Genomic DNA, 19,665 nt, shown 5'->3' on the forward strand with positions numbered 1-19,665 from the left:
CTTGACCTGAGGGGAAGGGGAGACCAAGGAGTTGTCGATTGGAAGAGAGAAGCTATTGATTTTGGATAGGGTGGATTTAGTTTAACTATTAGAGAAACCTGGTGTAAAAAGAGATTATTATGTTATTTATTTCCACTAAGGTCAATCTGACATTGCCTTCGTATCACATTCCAGGTTCAGTATACTGGCTTGAAAAGTTGTCATTGTGACATATTTCCTCTTGTCTCTTTGCATCTAGCCAACCACTTTACATTGTATGTGTTTTGTTCAGCAAGCATGAAAATTGCCCTATTTAATGGCGCCTTCCAATGTTTCTCAAGATGAAATGCCTCTTGATGCAACTGAAAAGCACCCCCTTTCTCTAAAAGCTTCCAACTCCATAGAAGGTGCTGCTTGAAGTGAACAACAGATATTTTGGTTTATTTCCATTGTACTGGACATTGTTGTATGCTCATGCTGCAGGGCATAGGTGATTGTTTGTCCAGTTCTAAAAAGAGCAGCATTGTGTTTGTGAGACATGTCAGTCACTTGAATGCCAATGTTGACCTATATATGAAGGCCTGGGTCAAAGGAGGGGCAGGCTAGCCACAGCATAGGGCAGATATCTCGTCTAATGAGCCTTAATATGGCACCCAATGACACAACATGCGTAAGACTGTGGCACACACTGATCGCAAAGCGGAGACAGGATTTTTGTAGTACTTTGCCTTCACACATGCACACATTTTTAGAGAGTCACTATCTCTCTCTTGATTAATCTGCTCTTTTAATTTTTTTATTTGATCATAAACACTTTTAGATACACCTCCAGACAGGATAACTCCTAATTCATAACCAATGAATCAATTTGTCATGGATTTGGATGAATGGATTTGTACAGTATGCATGTTATGTTGTTAGTAGAGGACAGGGGAATATGGACTGACTCCCCAAAGGGGGAAGGGAGGGATGCAGAAAATTCGATGTGACTCTAAACCTTGTTATCTTTGCCTTTTTATGACATCTCTGGTTCAGGAATCAATATAGCCTAACCTGCTCCAGAAGCACAGGACTTGCAACAGGAAGCAGATATTTCCAAACCATTCATTATGTATTAGGGGAGAGAGAGGATGGCAATTAAGAGGAGGAGAAGGAATGGAGAGACATGGCCAGAAGAGAAGGATAAGAGGGTGGAAATACAGGAAGAAAAAATTGGAGTAAGAGGTGATTCACAAGAAGAGTAAATAAGTGGAGGAGGAAGAGCGGATGAAGGTAATGATTGCAGTGATCCTTGCAGCTGTTTTGTTGTTGCTGTAGCTCAGCTGCCTCACTGTTGCTGTTTCCTGCTCTTCCTCCAGTGTGGTTGTAATGTTTATTTCCAGCTGAGGGAACGGACGCAGCCCTCACAGCTATCAAAAGTAAATTTTCTTATTCCCTCGCTCCGACAGTTTGTTCTCACCCCTGCTACTTTTTGTATTACTTCTTCTTCTTCTCCTCGCAGCAGCATCTCTTCCACGGTACATTCTTGCTTCTCCTTCCATGCTGTAATCTTTTACTCCCCACTGTGTCTGCCATGCTTTATGGTCATACCCTGTTATCACTTGCCCTCTCTGTATAGAATACATGTGCAACCCCAACCCCCTACTCTCTTACTCTCTGTCTCTCTCTCTCACACACACTCTCTCTCTCTCCATCCGTCTCTAACATCACTCTCATGCTCTTTTTCCTCCAATGGGATGTGAGGTCACAGCTGGGGAGGCCTATGATTTGACAGCTAAATGTTTATGTGAGTGCAACACTAGCAGACTAGCAGTTCATCCTGAGGCATACTGTAGTGGAGAGATATACAGCCGGCTCCACTGCTGCCAACCTACTCAATGCTAACGGGACAGCAGCTCCAGGCGCGTTGGGGTGCATCTGCATGCTCCTCAGGGCTGTGTGCTCGGGGACAGAGGTGGGTGGTGTGTTTGCTGTGCAGAGGTGCCAGAGCAGGGCAGAGAGTTTGGAAGTTTGCTAGCTTCTCTTGGGTTACTCTAAAGCGTGTGTGTTTGTGTTTGTGTGTGTGTTTTCCGGCACAGCTAAACACTGCTGGATCTGTGATTCAGTCCTCTGAAGAGGGAATAGCTCATTATCTGCCTCTCACAATGAAACATCCTACCTCAACACTGCAGTACTGCACACTGAATGGATGAACCCATGAAAGCATTGTGTGTGTGTGTGTGTGTGTGTGTGTGTGTGTGTGTGTGTGTGTGTGTGTGTGTGTGTGTGTGTGTGTGTGTGTGTGTGTGTGTGTGTGTGTGTGTGTGTGTGTGTGTGTGTGTGTGTGTGTGTGTTTGGTTACTGTACATATGCCTTTTAGTTTGTAGGTTGTTTGGAGGAAATGGGGAGTATCCTTGTTGTTGTATCTCTCTTGTGTGTCTGTGAGCATCATGCAAGTTTTTCAGTCTTATGATGTTGACATTTCCTTTACTCGAGGCATTACTTGCACATGTTTGAGCCACTCAGGCAACCGTTAAATGTAAAATGATTATTTTTATTATTTTTGTGTACATTAATACCGTATCTGTTCTAAAATGTACAGTGTGTCATTTGTTCAAGCCTCAACTCTGAAGTATTTGTGCTATATGCATATTACGGCAAATAGTAGGCAAGCTTCCTCATCATGTGTGCTGTGATAATATTGTGCCCTATATGTGCATTGTTCATCCATGTATGTTGCGCTCGTAGGCTTGAAGAATTTAAACATTGTTGGAAATGTTACTTGTGATGAGCGTTTTTGCCGCTCATAAGATGCTTAAAGCTGTAACACCATTTTGATTGAATCTCAATGAGCTTTATGTAAGGACTTTCTAGGCCTAATTTTGTGTCATTGTGCCTGCACCATCAACAGCAGAATGACGTGTCACTCTATACCTCAGAATTCAGGCTCTCCCTATGTGCTTTGAGAAAATGTTGTGAGAGCCAACCCTACAAAAATGTGTTATGATCAGTAGATTATGGTAATGTTTTCAACCAAATGAACAAACTGAATATCGAATAAATGACTAGAAAAACCCAAATAGGAAATAACTTAGGCTTGAATTTTCCAAATGGATGTACCCAAAAAATACCATGAAGAACACCTCATTTAGCTTCTTCCTATGAGTAAATGGGGTTCCTTGTGAACACCAAATTGTTTGTGTGGTGGGAATTGTCTACAAACACTTAACACACATTGAAATAGGCACAACATGCTGTAGAGTTAAAGTAAAGTAATTATAACCTCCGCCAAGGACGGATGCCAGGTGGATAATTCTCACAACAGGGAGGGTACATTACACTTTTCCTGTATTTCAAAGACAAAGAACCCAAATGTAATTAGCTGTCTGCCTATCAAAAACTTTCAACTGTAAAGTGATTTAGTACTACGCACCAGAAAGGATATAGCAACATTTAAATCAAAGTCTGATGACAGTTTTTGGGATGTTTGATGCTGACACCAGGGTCCTGTCAATCAAATTGAATCTGTTCAAAACATACACACACACACACACACACACATACACCGAGATGTTGTATTTATTTTCTTTCCCCTATCCCCACCACACCCTCTTTCCCCTAGTAATCAAAGTAAGTAACCTCATTCCCCATCTGACATACAAAAAAACGCCTTTCAAGGTACCCTCATTGACCAAAACCCCTCAGCACTACTCATATTAACGTGCACACAAAAGCTCTTTTTTGGCAGGTTGGGCCCGATTGGGGCTTTTCTCCTATAGTAAGTCACAGGTTGGCCAGGTTGTTCTGCTTCTTTTGTCTGCGAATGACTCATTGAGCAGCAATAAAAGGCAAAGAAAGGATCAGATCTGGGCAATCAGGGGCAATTTGCTTTGGCCTAAACTCCAGTCTTGAGAGACTGTAGTCGTGTCTGTCCTTCTATCAATCAACCATGAACAGCTGCAATAAAGCCCTTTTAGCATCATGCAAGTTATAATTTATTTATGTGTGGCACTTGAATATGTTCTGATTCACTGACCTTTTTCTTAACCTGTAGTACGTGAGGTGACAGTTCACTGCATATTGAGCAGGACAGACTTAGTGACCCACACTTCGCTACTCACACAAATACATACATATCTACATGAACCAGCTCACTTCTAAAGAAACTATTGCAGTAAACATGTCACAAACTGTATTTTCGAGGAAAAGAACAAATAATGGAAGAATGTAGATGAAAATATAGAAGAAGACTGTAGACGTCCTAATGTCTATATATCTATATTAAACTGTTGACATGCAACACCACATTTTTTATTGTCAGTGCAATTTCAACCTTGCACACTATACACATAGCAAAAGGCTGCAACATGTTGCACTAGACATTGCGAGATTTTTTGTGAGTTGAAAGAAAATATTAGCACAAAACTTCACATATAATATAACTGTCATTCTTTTTTTAACTAATGCCTTTTATATTAAATTTAATGTTCAAGAAAAGACAAATGAGGCTCACATGCCTTCCGTGTTAAACAGTTTAATCTAGTCCATGTTATCACCAGATCTATTTTTAATAGTAAAGTGGGTAGGTTATAGGGATTTGCTAATATGCACAATTAGATGCATGATCACTCAGCTATTTATCTTAATTTGCTGATAGATAATTTTTAATTTCACTGTTTATGATTTTAAATTACAGCCAGTTTAGCATAATTTGGGGATGGAGAACTGCACATGCGGGCCAAGTGCAATGTTGAAATTCCATGGTCTATGCTTTATGTGCACTTTTACAAAATGTGCTGTTGTTAAAAGAAAAATACGAAAATCTTAAAGAAAATGTAGAGACATGTTTTCTAAAAGAAAACCTTTATTTTTTGCTGCCATACTGTATAGGTACAAGCATATGAAGGTGAGTATAGCATTTAAAAATGCATACATTGTACCAAGCCAAGACAGATATTGGCACATCTGCATTTGTGACGAGATTGTGTGCAGTTATAAAATTGAGTATTCTCTTTTTATGAATGCATTCAATCCCCTTAGTGTTCTGTTCCATTACCCCCAGCAAACAAGATGAGAAAATTATATTGAAATGTTCCGACTAAAATTGGTCACAAAACAGAAGAGAATATGAGAAAAATGCAGCACATTTCACTCAAAAAAGCTTTAACTTGTGGCCGGGTTGTTTCAGTGGGTAAAGCAGGCGCACATTTACTTTGAGGTTTATGCCCTGGTGCAGATGTCCAGGGTTTGAATCTGACCTGTGATGATTCCCGGCATGTCTTCCCTCCTCTTTCGCTCCCTTTTCTCACCTAGCTGTCCTATCAAATAAAGGCAGAAAATCCCAAAAATAAAAAAAAGCTTTAACTTTAGTGTTAGTCTGAGAAAATTAAATCAGTCCCTCCCTAATCCGAAATGCAGTTTACGTCCCATGAGCTTTCATTTGCAGACTTTTCAATAGTAACAAAATCCCTTCCCATCTGGTACCCCAAATCCTATACATCCAAGAACTATATCCAACTGAAACGAAGAACTACCTGTAAACGCTTTTGCCGGTTTTGGTCAGTGTGGAATTGTAAAACAGTACAAACTCTATTTACCCATTCTGAATGTACTGCAGCTCTGTAACGTATGTAAGACAGAAGGGAGGAAGTTATCCACTTTTGTTTCTGTCAGTGGTGGGATTGTGCTGAGTCAGAAGTCTTTGGTATAAATCATATTGGAAGAAAAAAGCCGGAGCATTGGAGCCAGTCGGACACAATCCTTATGCTCTGCCACTGCACTCTGTGCCCTGCTCCACATGCTGTTTGCTTCTGACACATTTGCATTGGTTTTGATTAGCCAGGGAGCTTATGGTTTCATGAATAATAACGGAGTGCTGGCTAAAAGGATGAAATTGTGTTTTTTTTTCTTCTTTGCACAATTCTCCTGCCTTTTTAGTGTCCTGTCTGGCCTGTGTAAACAGAAACCATTAGATTCAAGCATTACATGCAGCTATCTTGACCTGATCCATTAGCTGTGATGACTTGATGGTTAAGTGCAGACGTTTGTAGATTCTTCAGAATTTCATTTGGTACATTTAAGTATAAATGTAATGACTATCTGCTTTTAGCACTGAAACATGGTGCTCTCATGACTTGCCTTCCATGATCCCTTTTTATTTTCTGCAATCACTTATGGAAGTTCTATGAACAACAAAGTTAGTGTTACTTACTGCCTTTTATAATACTAGAGGATGTTCTTTTGACTGTATTTTTTATAATTGTTCAGTCCTGTCTGAGTAATTTCCAATCCCTTCCTGACAAAACATAAGGACTTAGTAGTGATTCAAGATCAATTAAGACGCATTTTCTTCTCTAAGAGCATCAGCTGGACATAAATTACCCAGTAAGATTAATGGAAATAGGGTCTCTGGACCTCTGCATGATTAAACGCCATGAAATTCAATAATTTAAATCAACTTATTGCTCTGTGTTTTGTTATCCTAGCACAAAGCCTTTTTTTTTTGCCTGATCACGCTATTTATCATCATGTCAAACCTGGCTGGGCCAAGCTATACCAAATCATTTACTAAAAAGGCTGCAGCAGTGTTAAAAAACTTCATTTAGCTCAGTGGGCCATTTAAGGCTCTAAATCGCATAGATTTAATCTAGTGCCCCCTCCACCAAAACCCTGTAACACTTGCTCTGCATTTTTTTGAGTTAATGCAACCCAAAGGCACTTTGGGAGAATATGTGTAATGGCTAACTCCTGTTCTGAGGACAGAGCAGAGACCACTCAAACCTCATGTCACCACACAGGCTAAAACTCACAACAACTGGGCGCAGCTGATTAAAATATCATTATTTTGCTATTAGAACCTGATTAGCACCACTTGAGAGGTATGGGGTTCTGTGTCTTGCTTAATGGTTCTTGATTACTTATTTGAGCTTTTCTTTATCTCTCTAAATTTTTTTTTACTGGTCGGTGGACTTCAATGACAAATAACAAATTTTACCTTTAACAACTGGAACTTCTAAATGTCAAGTATGCTAATGTGTTAATAATAATAAAGTACAAGTAGACTTACTTAGTAGTAATCCTACTTCTATTGAAGGAGAGGAAATCAATTAACTTTAAAGAAGAGCTCAATTATTGTTGGTTTTTCTTTAGTAAGATAATTAGAATAGGAGAAGGAAAATATAAAAGACTGAAGAAAATTAACTTCAGAATTTACTTCGGACTGGGAGAATGATACCGACTTTAAAGTTAGTAATCCAAAGCAACAGCCTTATCGTCACTTAGTTGGTCATGTACAGAAGTGGACACTATTTTCGCAAAGCATGCACTTTCTTGGCTGTTTCAGCTACTTAGAAATGGGAATATTTTCCAGGAGGAAAATAGCTTTCTTTGCTACAGTACATGATGACAGTGCTGATGATACGTCTAGCCCCCTGCCAGGCTAATGATGAGAGTGATGGAGGGTGCAGGTGGAAAAGTGGTGTTACTTCTTTCTGTCTGTTTGTCTGTCTGTCTGTCTGTCTGTGTGTGTGTGTGTGTGTGTGTGTGTGTGTGTGTGTGTTCATGTTTTTTTTTTGTGCTGATGTGTTTCTGCATGTGTGTGTGTGTGAGTGGGGTGTGAGGGCTTAAAAGATTAAAACCAAGCCTGGCCACAGTGACGAGAGAAGACCCTTCTGTGGCGCGCTCTCCCTGCAGGGAGGCTTCTTCAGTGGCATCCAATTTGCATGGCTCCCTGTCCTGCTCGGGGAATTAGCCTTTTTTTCTTTCCCATTGTCTCCCCCTCTTCTTTGCACCTTGGAGAAAGTGCTTCCATCCAGCAGCATTGCTAGTTTCTGAGGCAGACAATGGAGCGGAGTGTTTAGGACACTTGGCAGGGTAGGCATGTTGGAGGGGAGGGGACACGGGCTGCTAAGTAGCTCATCTTGTCACATAGCCACTGGCGTGATAGCTCTCCAGAGCAAGGTAAGCACTGTGCAAAGTCACACCACACATTCTTCATGCCCTGATTGTTTTACTGTGTCTCTCTTATACTGTAGCTTTTTGGTGGGGATGGTTTTTCACTAATTGGTAACCTCCTCTTCTTTCTTGATCGTGCAATTTAGCAGGATGTCTTCGGGTTATTTTCTTACAACATTCAAACGTGGAGTTTGTCAAATTAATCTGTATTCTAATGTTGGATTCACACCCTCTAATCCAATAAAGGGATGAATGAGAAAGGTTGTGGGGAAGGGTGGACTTAGATTAATCTTTCTTTTGTTTTCCATTTACTGTAGCTACCCAATGCAGAATAAATGCAATGCATTCACACTGTCCCTTTGAGACATTTCTTTGTGCAATCTGAAGGTATTGATTTTTTTCCTTTTATACTTCCGGACACAGTAATTGCAATACATAAACTCTTCTTCCTTATCTGTACAGCTTTGCTGTCATTTGTAAGCAGCACTCTGTCACTTAGTAATTACAGCAGAGCCATCATTATTTACAGCAGAGCCATCACTGAAAGCATGTCACTGCTCCCCTATAGAAACTAATATATTCATTGGACAGATGTGGCAAGAGGTAATTAAGCTGAGCACTCTTTCTTTATAGAGTGCAAGTCTCCTCTGACCTTTGCCTAAATGGCACAATATATCATACATGACGTGACATAGTTTACATACTTGGAGCATGTATATTATTTCATATCTGTTTTTTTTTATCATCCCATAGAATGTATCACGCTCTTATATTGCCATTGCACTGAAACATTTCTTACGATTAAATACCTTAACATAAAAACAAACAGCAAACCACTTTTATGGTGTGACAGAGATATCAGTGTAGTATGCAAACACCAATGCCAGACATAAGCGGCCACTCTTATACCCCTTTCCCACTGGCCAAAAAACTACTTTCACCCACTAATATCTTTTATTCTTTTGTCAGTGTTACGTGCTCCCCGACTTGCTCTCTTTTTCTCATCTCTGTTCATCTCAGGTGTTTCTGATAATCTTTAATTTATCCTCAGGTTTGGTGTTATTCGGTATGTTGACAGTCACGTTTAAGTTGTGTTTTTTTGCTTTGGCTCTAACAGTCTGCAATGGGAAAGGTTACAATCGGCATTCATTCTAAAACATGCATACGGCCATGTTTAACAGTTTTACCCGTGTTTTAAAAAAACATACCCAGAGGCAAAAGTTATAGTCCTTTTTTTATGATTCAAGTCACGTGCATTGCCTTCTTCATTAATTGACAGACACTACCTGATTTGAGGTTAATGGAATTCATACAGCAGGCCAGCTCCAGATTTCAAAGATTGAATGACTGGTGTCATTGATATTCAGGTCAGCTGAGGTTGCTGAGCCTGTGTGGCCCTGGGGGGCATTGTGTTGACTGCAGGGGTCGGGATAAATAGCTTACATTAGCATGACCGCTTCCATTGGCGGAGAGACTGAGAGAATGAGGGAGGGGAGAGAGACAGACTGACACAGTGAACAAGCCATGAATGGATCCTCTGCAGCTGGATTACATCATGAATTATACTGTACTTTATACCGAGACATACTGATTGGTCTCTGGGTTCAGGAGATACTGTATTGAGTGGGTTTCAAGGAATCTTTATTATCCCCAAGGGGCAATTTGTTGTGCAGCAGCATGTAACATAAATAACAGTTTAAAATCAGTTAGAAAATGTAAGGTTTTGCAGGGGGTGGACAAAAATAAGCAATAGATTGCACAACAAGTAACAGCCTGACAAATAAAAACAGGCTTGAATTCTCACCTCACTATCACAGTTGTATCAGAAATTGCAAACACGTATTAATCGTAGCAGGGGTCTTACATTTTCAGGTGTATCTGACCCTTTTCTTTATCAGTAAATAATTATGAATTCTTGAATAGTTTCTTATTAGTTGTTTAAAAGAAAAAGGTGAACAGGATTTCATCTAGTCTTGCTGAAAAGAAAACATTTTTGGTGGCTCTGACATTTACTGTTATTGCTTAAAGAAAAGGTGAAAAGTGAATTCTGACTGCAGATGAAATCAAGCTGTTAAATTCTGAAAAATACAGTTATTTTTTTTCTATTAAGTGCTGAACCAGTTTTTGCTTAGCAACAGGGGGGCTGTTCAGCACAAAGCTCGTAGAAAGCATCTTTTTCGGCAGGTGTTGTGTGTGTGTCCTGGGATAACTGCTTTATCTGAGGTGTAATAGACTTGGATAGCCTATGTCTGTATCCTTTATTTGATTGAATCATTTTGTTGGTCCTCTGAGAGATAAAAAACTGTTTGTCTGTAGCCTAGTCCAGTCTTATTTTTCACACAGATACAGTATAGGAGTGTATTTTTCAGAGCTGAGGTTGCAGAGACACACAGGCTGTCTGTGGCACAGTTTGAAATGAAAATCAATGATTTGTCATGTATAATTCATAAGTTTTATCACCACTGCTTTGTGGTACAATAACACGGATTCTGCATAAAAATGTAAGGGCTTGCAGCTTGCGTTTCAGTTTGGTATTTATGTTCAAATAGTATGTAGTCATATTAGGTGTCTGCTCTCAGATAGGATATGACTTGAGCTTTCTTCTATTTCTTGCTTTCCATTTGAGGGAACATTTTAAAATGTCAAACTACATTTCTAAAGTTAGCATTTTGAACACTTTGGCATTGTCCACCAAGCAGAATATGTTATTAAGAAATATGTAGAGAAAGTAGAGTGGAGTCTGTGACATTAGCAGATATTTGCTTCTAAAAGTTTGGAAACATTGGCAGTTTTACGTGCTTAATTTCCAAATTGAAATTGAAATGGTCAAACTTGCCAGCTGCTTCAGTGGACCATCAGAAGAAGTGGTTGTACTGGGCAGCGGTGAGGCATGTTCGTGTATAATTTCAGGAAAGTGGATCAGAAAAACAGAAACTGTTCTCAGCAGGCTCAGGATAAATAAAGCTGAAACGAGATTGAACAGTAATGCCCCTCAAACCAGACTAAGTCACTGCTGCCTCTCACAGATGATGTCAGACCCAATGTCTCACTGTTTCATCTTGATCTTATCTTTATCAATATTGCTTGCCCATTCCCTGTCTCACTTGTTTTTCCCAGTAGCATTTGGTGACGACAGTCAATCTGATCTGCTGTATCATGAAATGTGTGATTTTAAGACGGGTAGTCATCAGATACCTTGTTAATATTGGATTCCTCATGTTGTGCCTCAGTATAAGCAGTAGTACACTGTCTAGTAGAGGTGGGGTGATGTGAAATAAATAAATAAATCCCACATTAACCAGCACACCCTCTCCAAATATTTAAGGAATAGATATGCTTATTTACTTTCTTTTTGAGAGTTAGATAAGAACATCAATATTAGTTTAAATATAAAGGTAGAAAAGGGTGGAAGCAGGGGGAAACTGCTTTTCCTTGTGAATTGTTAAGTATAAAAAATATCATAAACATTTTCAGTTTCCAATGAGATAAAACAGAGAATATGAGCCTTTACTTCTGGAGATGTTTGCACCCTTGTCGAATTGAGACAAGATTAGTTGAAGCTGCAGTTGATAACACTGTGTCTAAGCAGCGCTCATCTTCTCTTCTCAGACTGATTAAGACCAATCCAGCGTTAACCCCATCTTGGCTACCCTTTGCAGGATTACTGCAAATCTGTGGTTAATGATGACTGTGGTGGTGGTGTTGATGTTTGTGTGCTTGTGTAAAGAGTGACGGGGTAGTGGTAGAGGGGTGGGGCTGTTGGAACAACATCTTGTATTTAAAGTCTACCACTCTGACTTCTCCTTCATCCCCCCCGTCTCTCCTCCCCCACATCCCAGGGTCTGCCCCAAATGATAAGGGAAGACGTTTCTATAAAGTTACCCACATCGATTATGCAGCACACATCAGGCCAAGCACAGAAAAGGAGTGGTTTCACTCACTTTCAATTACCCTCTGGCGCCCTTTGGGGTTTATAGGGTCAAGATAAAATGCACAAATGACAGAATAGCCATTGGAGTGCAGCAGTAAAATCCCAGAATCTTTCTCCCAGCAGCGTCTACGTGGTGTAATTTGGATTTCTGATTTCAGAGCAATGAGGCTGAGAATTCTAAGGGGAGTTAAAAGAAGAGGGAAGTAGATTGAAATTCAGTGAGCAAAGCAAAGCTGGGAAAGGAGGAAAAAAAAACCTTGACAAGAAAAAACACCAAAACCAAACCACAAGCAGTAATATCTCTGGCAACGTCCAGTGTATGATTTATGGGGGAGAAGAAATGGCCTTGTTGAGGGTTGTCACTTCTGGGCCTTGTGATTTACTGTGATGACTGTGGCACTCTCATCACGCGCATTCAGACTGCTAAGGAAGGGCAGGAGAGGTAACGGGCCCCATTAATACCGATGATAAGAACATGCTGCCTTTCTGTGTGATGATGGTCTGGTGGTTGTTTTTACAGTGTATCAGTTCAGTGACAGTTCTTAATGGGTTAGATGGGTTTGGTTCTTTCACTATAACGCTATAATGGGGCTCCCTGCAGTCTCTCCTAATCTCCTAAGTGCATCATTTACGATCATTTATGATTCATGAGTTCCAGAAATAATACTTAGTAATATAGATACAGAGTAAAGTTTATGGAGACAGTTAAAAGCGTAAGTGAGTTTTTATAGACTTATTTTTTCTCTGCTTTGTCTGAGATGTATATCTATAAAAGATGAGCACAGCACCCTATAGGTCTTTGTTCCGTAGTGTTGTTCCAGATTAAAAGGAGTGTTTGCATAGTTTCATTGCCAGTCACAAAAGGCCCCCCCAGCAGCACATTAAACTGCTCCTTTTGAAAAGGTGTTGCTAGGAGACAGGCTAGCGTGAAGATGAAATCCCCTCTGTATTGCTTTCCTACAGCTGTCCAGCTCGGATATTAGGTCCAACTTATTGTGTACGGTATGTGGTGTAGTTGTAAAGTGTGTATGCCCATTTGTCTCAATTCATTTTTGTGTGGGTATTGAAGCATATCAGTGTGTATGTTTAGCCGTTCCAGTGCAGTTTTGTTTGTGTCATGCAACGCTGGCATATTACACAGGCTCTCGTCTATCATAAACCATTTTATGTAATAAGAGTCCATTTGTCGGCTGAGCGCTGAGATCTCAATCCTGCTGTCACACCTCTGAGTCTTCGCCAGCGGACACCTCAGGCTGTGCACTATGAATCAATAGTGTCTGCCTCATGTTCAATTACACTCTAATCAACACACACCAGTCCAGCACAACCTGGGAATGAATAAACGATATTGAACTGATGCTCAGCCCTGTGGTACCAGAACATTAATATTTATAGGTGTGAGCTCTGGTTGTGAGTTTAGACAGTGTTTGCTTAAAGAACGTGCCAAGTGGTTGTCAAGCACTCCAAAAACATGGTACAAATGAGATTTTGAGATTTTGTGGTCAGAGTGATTGTTTGTTTAATTGGTTAAATTCAAATTATGAATTTGGTTGGTTGGATGCCAGTCCGTTGGAGGTACTGTACATTCAGCATCACTCAAAAGTCCTTGGTCCACATTCCCCTACACTGACTGCACGTCAAAGGTTATTTTTTTCTGTCTAGATTGTTTTCTTTCTTTTTTTGGAGGGGTGGAGGTGTGCTATGTTATATAAAACAGTATGAACACATAAAACATCTGATCTCATTTAGACTATCAATTATATAAAGGCAATGCATCAAATGCATATCTCAACCATCATGGAGAAATAATCATTCTTCTGGTAACGCTCCTGACTCAGAGAGCTGTTGCTTTTTCATATAGCAACAGCTCTTTTCAAGTTACATTCGGGCGTAGGGCTGAAAGCTTGGGCTCACTGGTGTGGTGTTAACATCTTGGGGCCATTGAGTAAGCGTCTAGGTGCCTGCTTAGATAAACCAGTGCTCAAGTTATTTTTGCTGGCTGTTGAAATGTCAATCATCAGGGGTTAAATTGACATCAACCTATCAAGGAGCTTGTGCCTTGAAGGCTGACAGCAAGCAGAGACATGGTAAAAATCTATCCGCCTGTGTGTCTGCCTGGGCTCCAGATGAAGGCAGTGATTGGCTGCTGACTCAAGTCATGTGCTATGACGCAGGTTGATTTGTATACAGTTTCCACATTACATACATAGAAAGGCTGCCATTACATCAGCAACATTTGTGATAATAAGGAAATAGTCTGAGACCTTGCAGATGTTACCTTAAGCTCTGGGAACTTTTAAAGGAAGTTGTATGGACATTTTATAGACTAGACAATTGATCAATCAATTGAAAAAATCATCAACAGATTCATAATAAATGAAGGTTATTGCAAGTAGCAGCCGTATACATACACACTGTAACTACTGCTCTATGGTTTGCAAATGGGAATGGTAGTATTTTCATGCTGTTTTCTGACCTTTAAATTCAGTTTTATGTTGTAAGAATAGATCCAATCCAATAGGTCCAACACGCAAACACTGAAAATGAAAAGTTTGGGTCAAATAGGCCAGACTGTTAATTGCTCAACAGGTGAAGAGCCTCTTTTTGCACAGCCGGTCTATATTTTGCAATACTGTTGTAAATACTCCACCCTGAAAGGCAGTGGAGGTTTTATCCTATTTCTGTAAAGTCACAGTACTGAAGAACAAATAGATGTTCTTCTATAAAGAGTTTCCAATGTTTTATATGTTTCTTCTATTTTCTTTTACTTCCTAAAGGAAAACCAGGCAATCCTGCTAATGTTCCATCAGCTGAGCTTCTAGCTGTAACCCCAGCAGGTGGTCCTCACTTCAACATCATGCTGCACCTCACCCTGCTCATCCTGGTCCTCTCTCTCTCTCCTGCAGGTCAGTAACACGTTCAGCTAAAGGGGAATGGCTAATTGAATTGGCAGAATATTGTTTTGAGATGCTGTGTCACTGCTTTTTGATGAAAGCAGCATATTTCTAAAAATCTTCACACTCAGCCTTTTTAATGTGACAATTGCATGACTGTTTATATGGTTATTGAATGTTGACACAATTCACTTCCTCAGCTCAGAGTTATAGTTGAAATAAAAATAAAATTAAAACTGAACTTTAGTAATTAGTTTAGCAGTAATTGCACTTTGCGCTCTGAGATTTTTTTTTAAAGCGATAGTGCACAGTTTCTGTTGCTTACCTGCCCCAACCCCTCCTCCAAGCAGTTGCTAGTATGCAAGGGAAAGTCACTGGAAAACAAAATCTTCTGAACATAGCCATATGGAGGAAAACAGAGATACCTGTGTGGAGATGATTGTCTTAATTAACGTTGTAAATCATTTGGTAACGGCTTGAATGTAACAGACGTTCATTGATATCAAAAAGTTACACACTAAAGCTTTAACATTGCTGGTGGGCAGCCATCACTCAGAAATCAACAGGACTTTGCTCATTTAGCTTGACCCTTTTATTTCTTTATTTATTTGTCATTTTTTCTATTTATTTTACAAACTGTCAATGCAAGGTGTCTTGTGTACTCATATAGCAACTAAAGACTGAGTTGCTAACTGATTTTATTGACTATAGGAAAGATGCGTTTTAATGTGAGGTGGAAATGCAAACTAATTAAATGAGATCTAGATACTCTCAAGATATGACATGCATGCTATTACCAACTGCACAAAAAGCACAAATTGTAGAAAACGCTGCAAAGCTTATGCATATCTGATAGCCCTGGCCAGGCTAGGCAATTGTGTGCCTTGGAGGGCCTAGAGTTTGTAGGTTTTCATCCCTTTTTTTCTGACACTGCTGTGCAATCAGCTGTGTTCGAAACAAAGCAAGGTGGCCAGAAAGCAGCAGGCCTGAAAATAAACTGTCTAAAAAAAGTCCTCTGTGTTCCCACATCGTGGGCTGTTGTCACTGGTTTCAGATTGGATTTCACATACACGAAAAAAGAGGGAGCTTGGATTTAGAATCTTCTGGCTTCCCACAACATCTTTCATAAACAGACTTTGAGGAGATTTTAGTTTTCTCATTTTTTTCCAACATGGTAAGGTACTGTGTATTATTGTAGCTGATTTTGAGCTGAAAACAGACAGCAGCCAACCAACAAACTCCGTTACCCTGAAAAGAGACATCGACTTGAGATTTTTGTTTAGCCCCAACAAGGATACAGTTTGATGTTCAATGTGACATTGATGCTTTGAAAGCAGAACAAAAGTCAAGCATACACTATCCAACTAAAATATACATACTATATATATATATATATATATATATATATATATATATATATATATATATATATGTATGTATGTATATTGTGTGTGTCTGTTTTCTATGGCTCAGTTGGCCCATAGTAAGGCTTATACCATAACATACAGTATAAGAATACAAAGGATTCTATCTCTTCTATTCTATCTCGGAAACTCTTAGGTTGGTGCATGATTTGCTTTGATTCTTTTTCTTAAGTAATTCAAATATAAATGTCAGCAGTTGTATATTTACAGCGCCATTGTTAAATATGTTGACCAATTTTCTTTTTTTACCAGAGCCATCAATGTATGGGGAAGTACCTGACTTTTATGAAGGTAAGATTTATTATAATACCAAATAATGACAGTTACTCATTCAAATGCCATAAAAAACTTCTTGGACTCTTTTAAAACATGAATGGAGTTTTTGATAATGATAAAAATAGATGTTTATTCCTTTTGGCCAGTGGTGTACCATGCGACATTCAGCCATGCAAGCAAGCACACACGCACACAAACACAAACACACACACACACACACACACACACACACACACACAGTAGAATTCTATCTCTACTCAATGATTGTACAGTGAGCTTGCCTGCACCATCAGGCTTTCCTAGAAACTCCGCCCCTTACAAGATTTGATGTGAGAGAGTCTATTAGAAATGTAATTTTGATATTCAAGACACAATTGAACTGTTATCTATTTCTGCACGAAATATTCATCACATGTTATACCACTGATACTGTTTCAAGATCAAGGCTTAACACAAGGTTATAGTTGATGTTTAATAACCAGAAAGTTCACAGGGTTGACAGGGCTGTGTTGAAAGGGTTCCTAGCTGCTCATTCCAAACTAGTCAATTCAAGGAAATGTAATGTGATGTGTTTAATTTGAAAATTACTTTAAACAGAGACAAATAAGATGCAGCCGTTTACTGACAGGTTGGTGAGACTGTGGCCTTGGAATTCAACTTAGTTGTTTGTTCAGGCCTGAATAACATTATACAGTAAGGCTTTGATTTCCATGGAAAGACAAATACGCCTCACTGTCCAGAAGTAGGAGTTAATTTCTCATTGCACAATCTACTGTTTTGTTTAAATTTTAATCTAGTGGAAAGCATACAACACTTCATGGGAATATTCACCTTCTCCCTAACTAAACACACTATTCACTCCTTTGTAGTGTTGTTTTATTCATTTACTAAAATACAATGAAAACCAAATAAAAGAAGTATGTCAGATCCAAATGGGCTTCAGCTGCAGCTCTACTCCTCTGCCCACTGTAGCCCCTGAGGTGGTAAAACTACAATAATGTCTGCCTGTCTGGATCCGTAAAGGGACAGGCAGTAACATACGGCCCCTTTCTCATGGTCTACTATTGGACAGTACTAATGAAAATCTATCTGGAGGTCATGTTTCTTTTCACTGTTGCTATTTCTGGATTTCTTCTATTTCTGGATTACTCCTAATAGAAATGGTTAAAGTCCAAGACATTGCACTGTATTGAGCAGATGAATCTAGGAGGGTCATTAGAGTTAGAAACTGTGATAGAGTTGCCATGCCTCATTGTGGAGTTATTGATAGATGATACAGAAAAATGATATGTGGCATGGTATGTATATCTTGTTTGTTTTTGGTGCACAAAACCAAATTGTATAAATAACGAATTAAGGTGTTATAGTGGGATGTGTGCACGACCATTTCTTGATGGGGCATAGGCACTGTGAGGTTGCCAAGCAACCAGCACAGACTCCAGGATGTCACTGTGCCCGGCCAAGAAATAGTCCAGAAATAGTCCATATCGATTTTTTTCATCTAACACCCTGCAGAACATAAATAAATGTATTTCTCAAAATGTTGTAATTCTTTCGGTCTAGGAACATCAAACCCTCCGAGTAGAATTGTTATTTTCAAAAAATGCAGCCCTTAAATGTAAAAATTCCACCAGAAAGCTATGGCATATTTCCAAAAATACTGTAGATCTATGCTGATAAATGACCAATTGAGAGTTTTCTGCTATGTAGAGCAGGTTGTCATTTACTATACTGTCAGTTTACTTCTGTATTTGCACAAAATTTGTTCCGTATGTGTTATTCTCTGGGAGAATAATAAAGTGGAGGCAGACTCTCAGCAAGGAGTAAATTGGCAAAAAAGGAAGGCCTGCTGGTTCGTTGCTTGGGAACATGTTGCGTTGTTGCGTGCAGGTGGAATTGTCGATGATTCAGTGAGGAGAGGAATCCTTTTTTCCAGGTGGTCTTTCTTTTGTTTTGTTTTGCATCCATTTACTTCTTTTCTTCTCCATGAAGTATCGACTTTAGATGAGTTTTGCGCTCTGTGGCTGAGAGGCACCTCCTGGACATTATCTCCACTTGTCTGCAGAAATAACACTGCATGATGCAGTTAGGACTCTGCTGAATGCTTTTGATGCTGCACAAGTCAGTACAATACTCTATAAACTACAATTTTTAAGGTCACTCTGCAAAAATAAATGCATGAAAATGCTGTTTAGGCTTTATCATTTTGAACGCTTTCTCAAACTTGTACAAAGATGAAGTAAATAGCCATAGGAGAAGGCAGAGACAATTCCACATTCCTCGAAGGTCAGAACAATGCATAGGTGGTGCAAAATGAACTGCCTATTAATCAGCCCTAATCAATGTTAATGCCCATCATTCTGCTGTTCAAGCAACAAGCATTCCCTGCAGTCTAAGGGATGTCTTTAAAAAGGTTTGTTGTTTTCATGGCATTAAAAAGCAGTGTTGGGCAAGTCACTTTTAAAAACTAGTTACAGTTACTAGTTACTTCTTCTAAAAAGTCACAAAATTAGATACTCAGTTACAAATTATAAAAGTAACTAGTTACTTCAGAAAGTAACTAATGCGTGTGTAACTAATAGTGTGTGTGTGTGTGTCTGTGTGTGTGTGTATGTGATTAAGTGAGGGAGAAGTGAGAGAGTGACAACAATTAGCTTCGTAGCAAGTAGCCACTCTACAGTCATAGTGAGAGAAACAAAGTGTCTCCCCTGTGTTTTCTCAACACGATGGGACATCTTTAGCAGGAAAAGTTGATTTAATTGCCGTACCCGTCTCTCGTTGACTGACTCGCTTGTGGTGTTTGTTGTGTCCGACTATGCGTGCTTTTGAACACCCGCCCATCTCTACCTCTGATTGGCTTACCATGAAATGAATTACCTCAGCCAATCGTCAGCATTTATGCCCTTGTCTCATGCTCGCCCCACTAACAAGGAAAGAAAAAATTCTTTGCCTCTCGACTCAGAGATCTAGTAATCAATTATATTACTCTAAACTGAAAAAGGTTACGCTGTTAGTAACGCTATTATTTATAATGCCGTTTTTCCCATCACTGTTAAAAAGTAATTAATTGTTCTCATATCACTTCTCATGTGTTCAGCCATATTGTCAGTATGGTACTTTTTACTAATATTTTGTCAAGATGAGCTTTGAGCTTTGAACTGCTTGCTTGGTTAGACAGCCTGCTGCACGGTAAAATCAACGTTTCCAAAACGTCCGTGAAAATTAGAGC

General features: G+C 39.4%; 1 protein-coding gene across 4 annotated transcripts in view; it reads left to right on the plus strand.

The window, feature by feature from the left end:
- The window catches only part of LOC117949410 (contactin-1a-like), a 58,569-nt gene that overhangs the window by 16,486 nt on the left and 22,418 nt on the right, over positions 1 to 19,665 (plus strand). Inside the window, exons 1-3 of one of the 4 annotated variants that reach the window (XM_034879669.1) lie at positions 1,698 to 1,890; positions 14,620 to 14,748; positions 16,413 to 16,451. In XM_034879669.1, the coding sequence (XP_034735560.1) occupies positions 1,857 to 1,890; positions 14,620 to 14,748; positions 16,413 to 16,451 (202 nt within the window). In that variant the 5' untranslated portion in view covers positions 1,698 to 1,856. Of the gene's footprint in view, positions 1 to 1,697; positions 1,934 to 7,708; positions 7,918 to 14,619; positions 14,749 to 16,412; positions 16,452 to 19,665 lie in introns of those variants that run through there. The other 3 variants (XM_034879671.1, XM_034879672.1, XM_034879670.1) reach the window with 3 other exon arrangements.

Source organism: Etheostoma cragini, chromosome 8 (genome assembly GCF_013103735.1).
Source record: "Etheostoma cragini isolate CJK2018 chromosome 8, CSU_Ecrag_1.0, whole genome shotgun sequence".
Lineage (NCBI taxonomy): Eukaryota > Metazoa > Chordata > Actinopteri > Perciformes > Percidae > Etheostoma > Etheostoma cragini.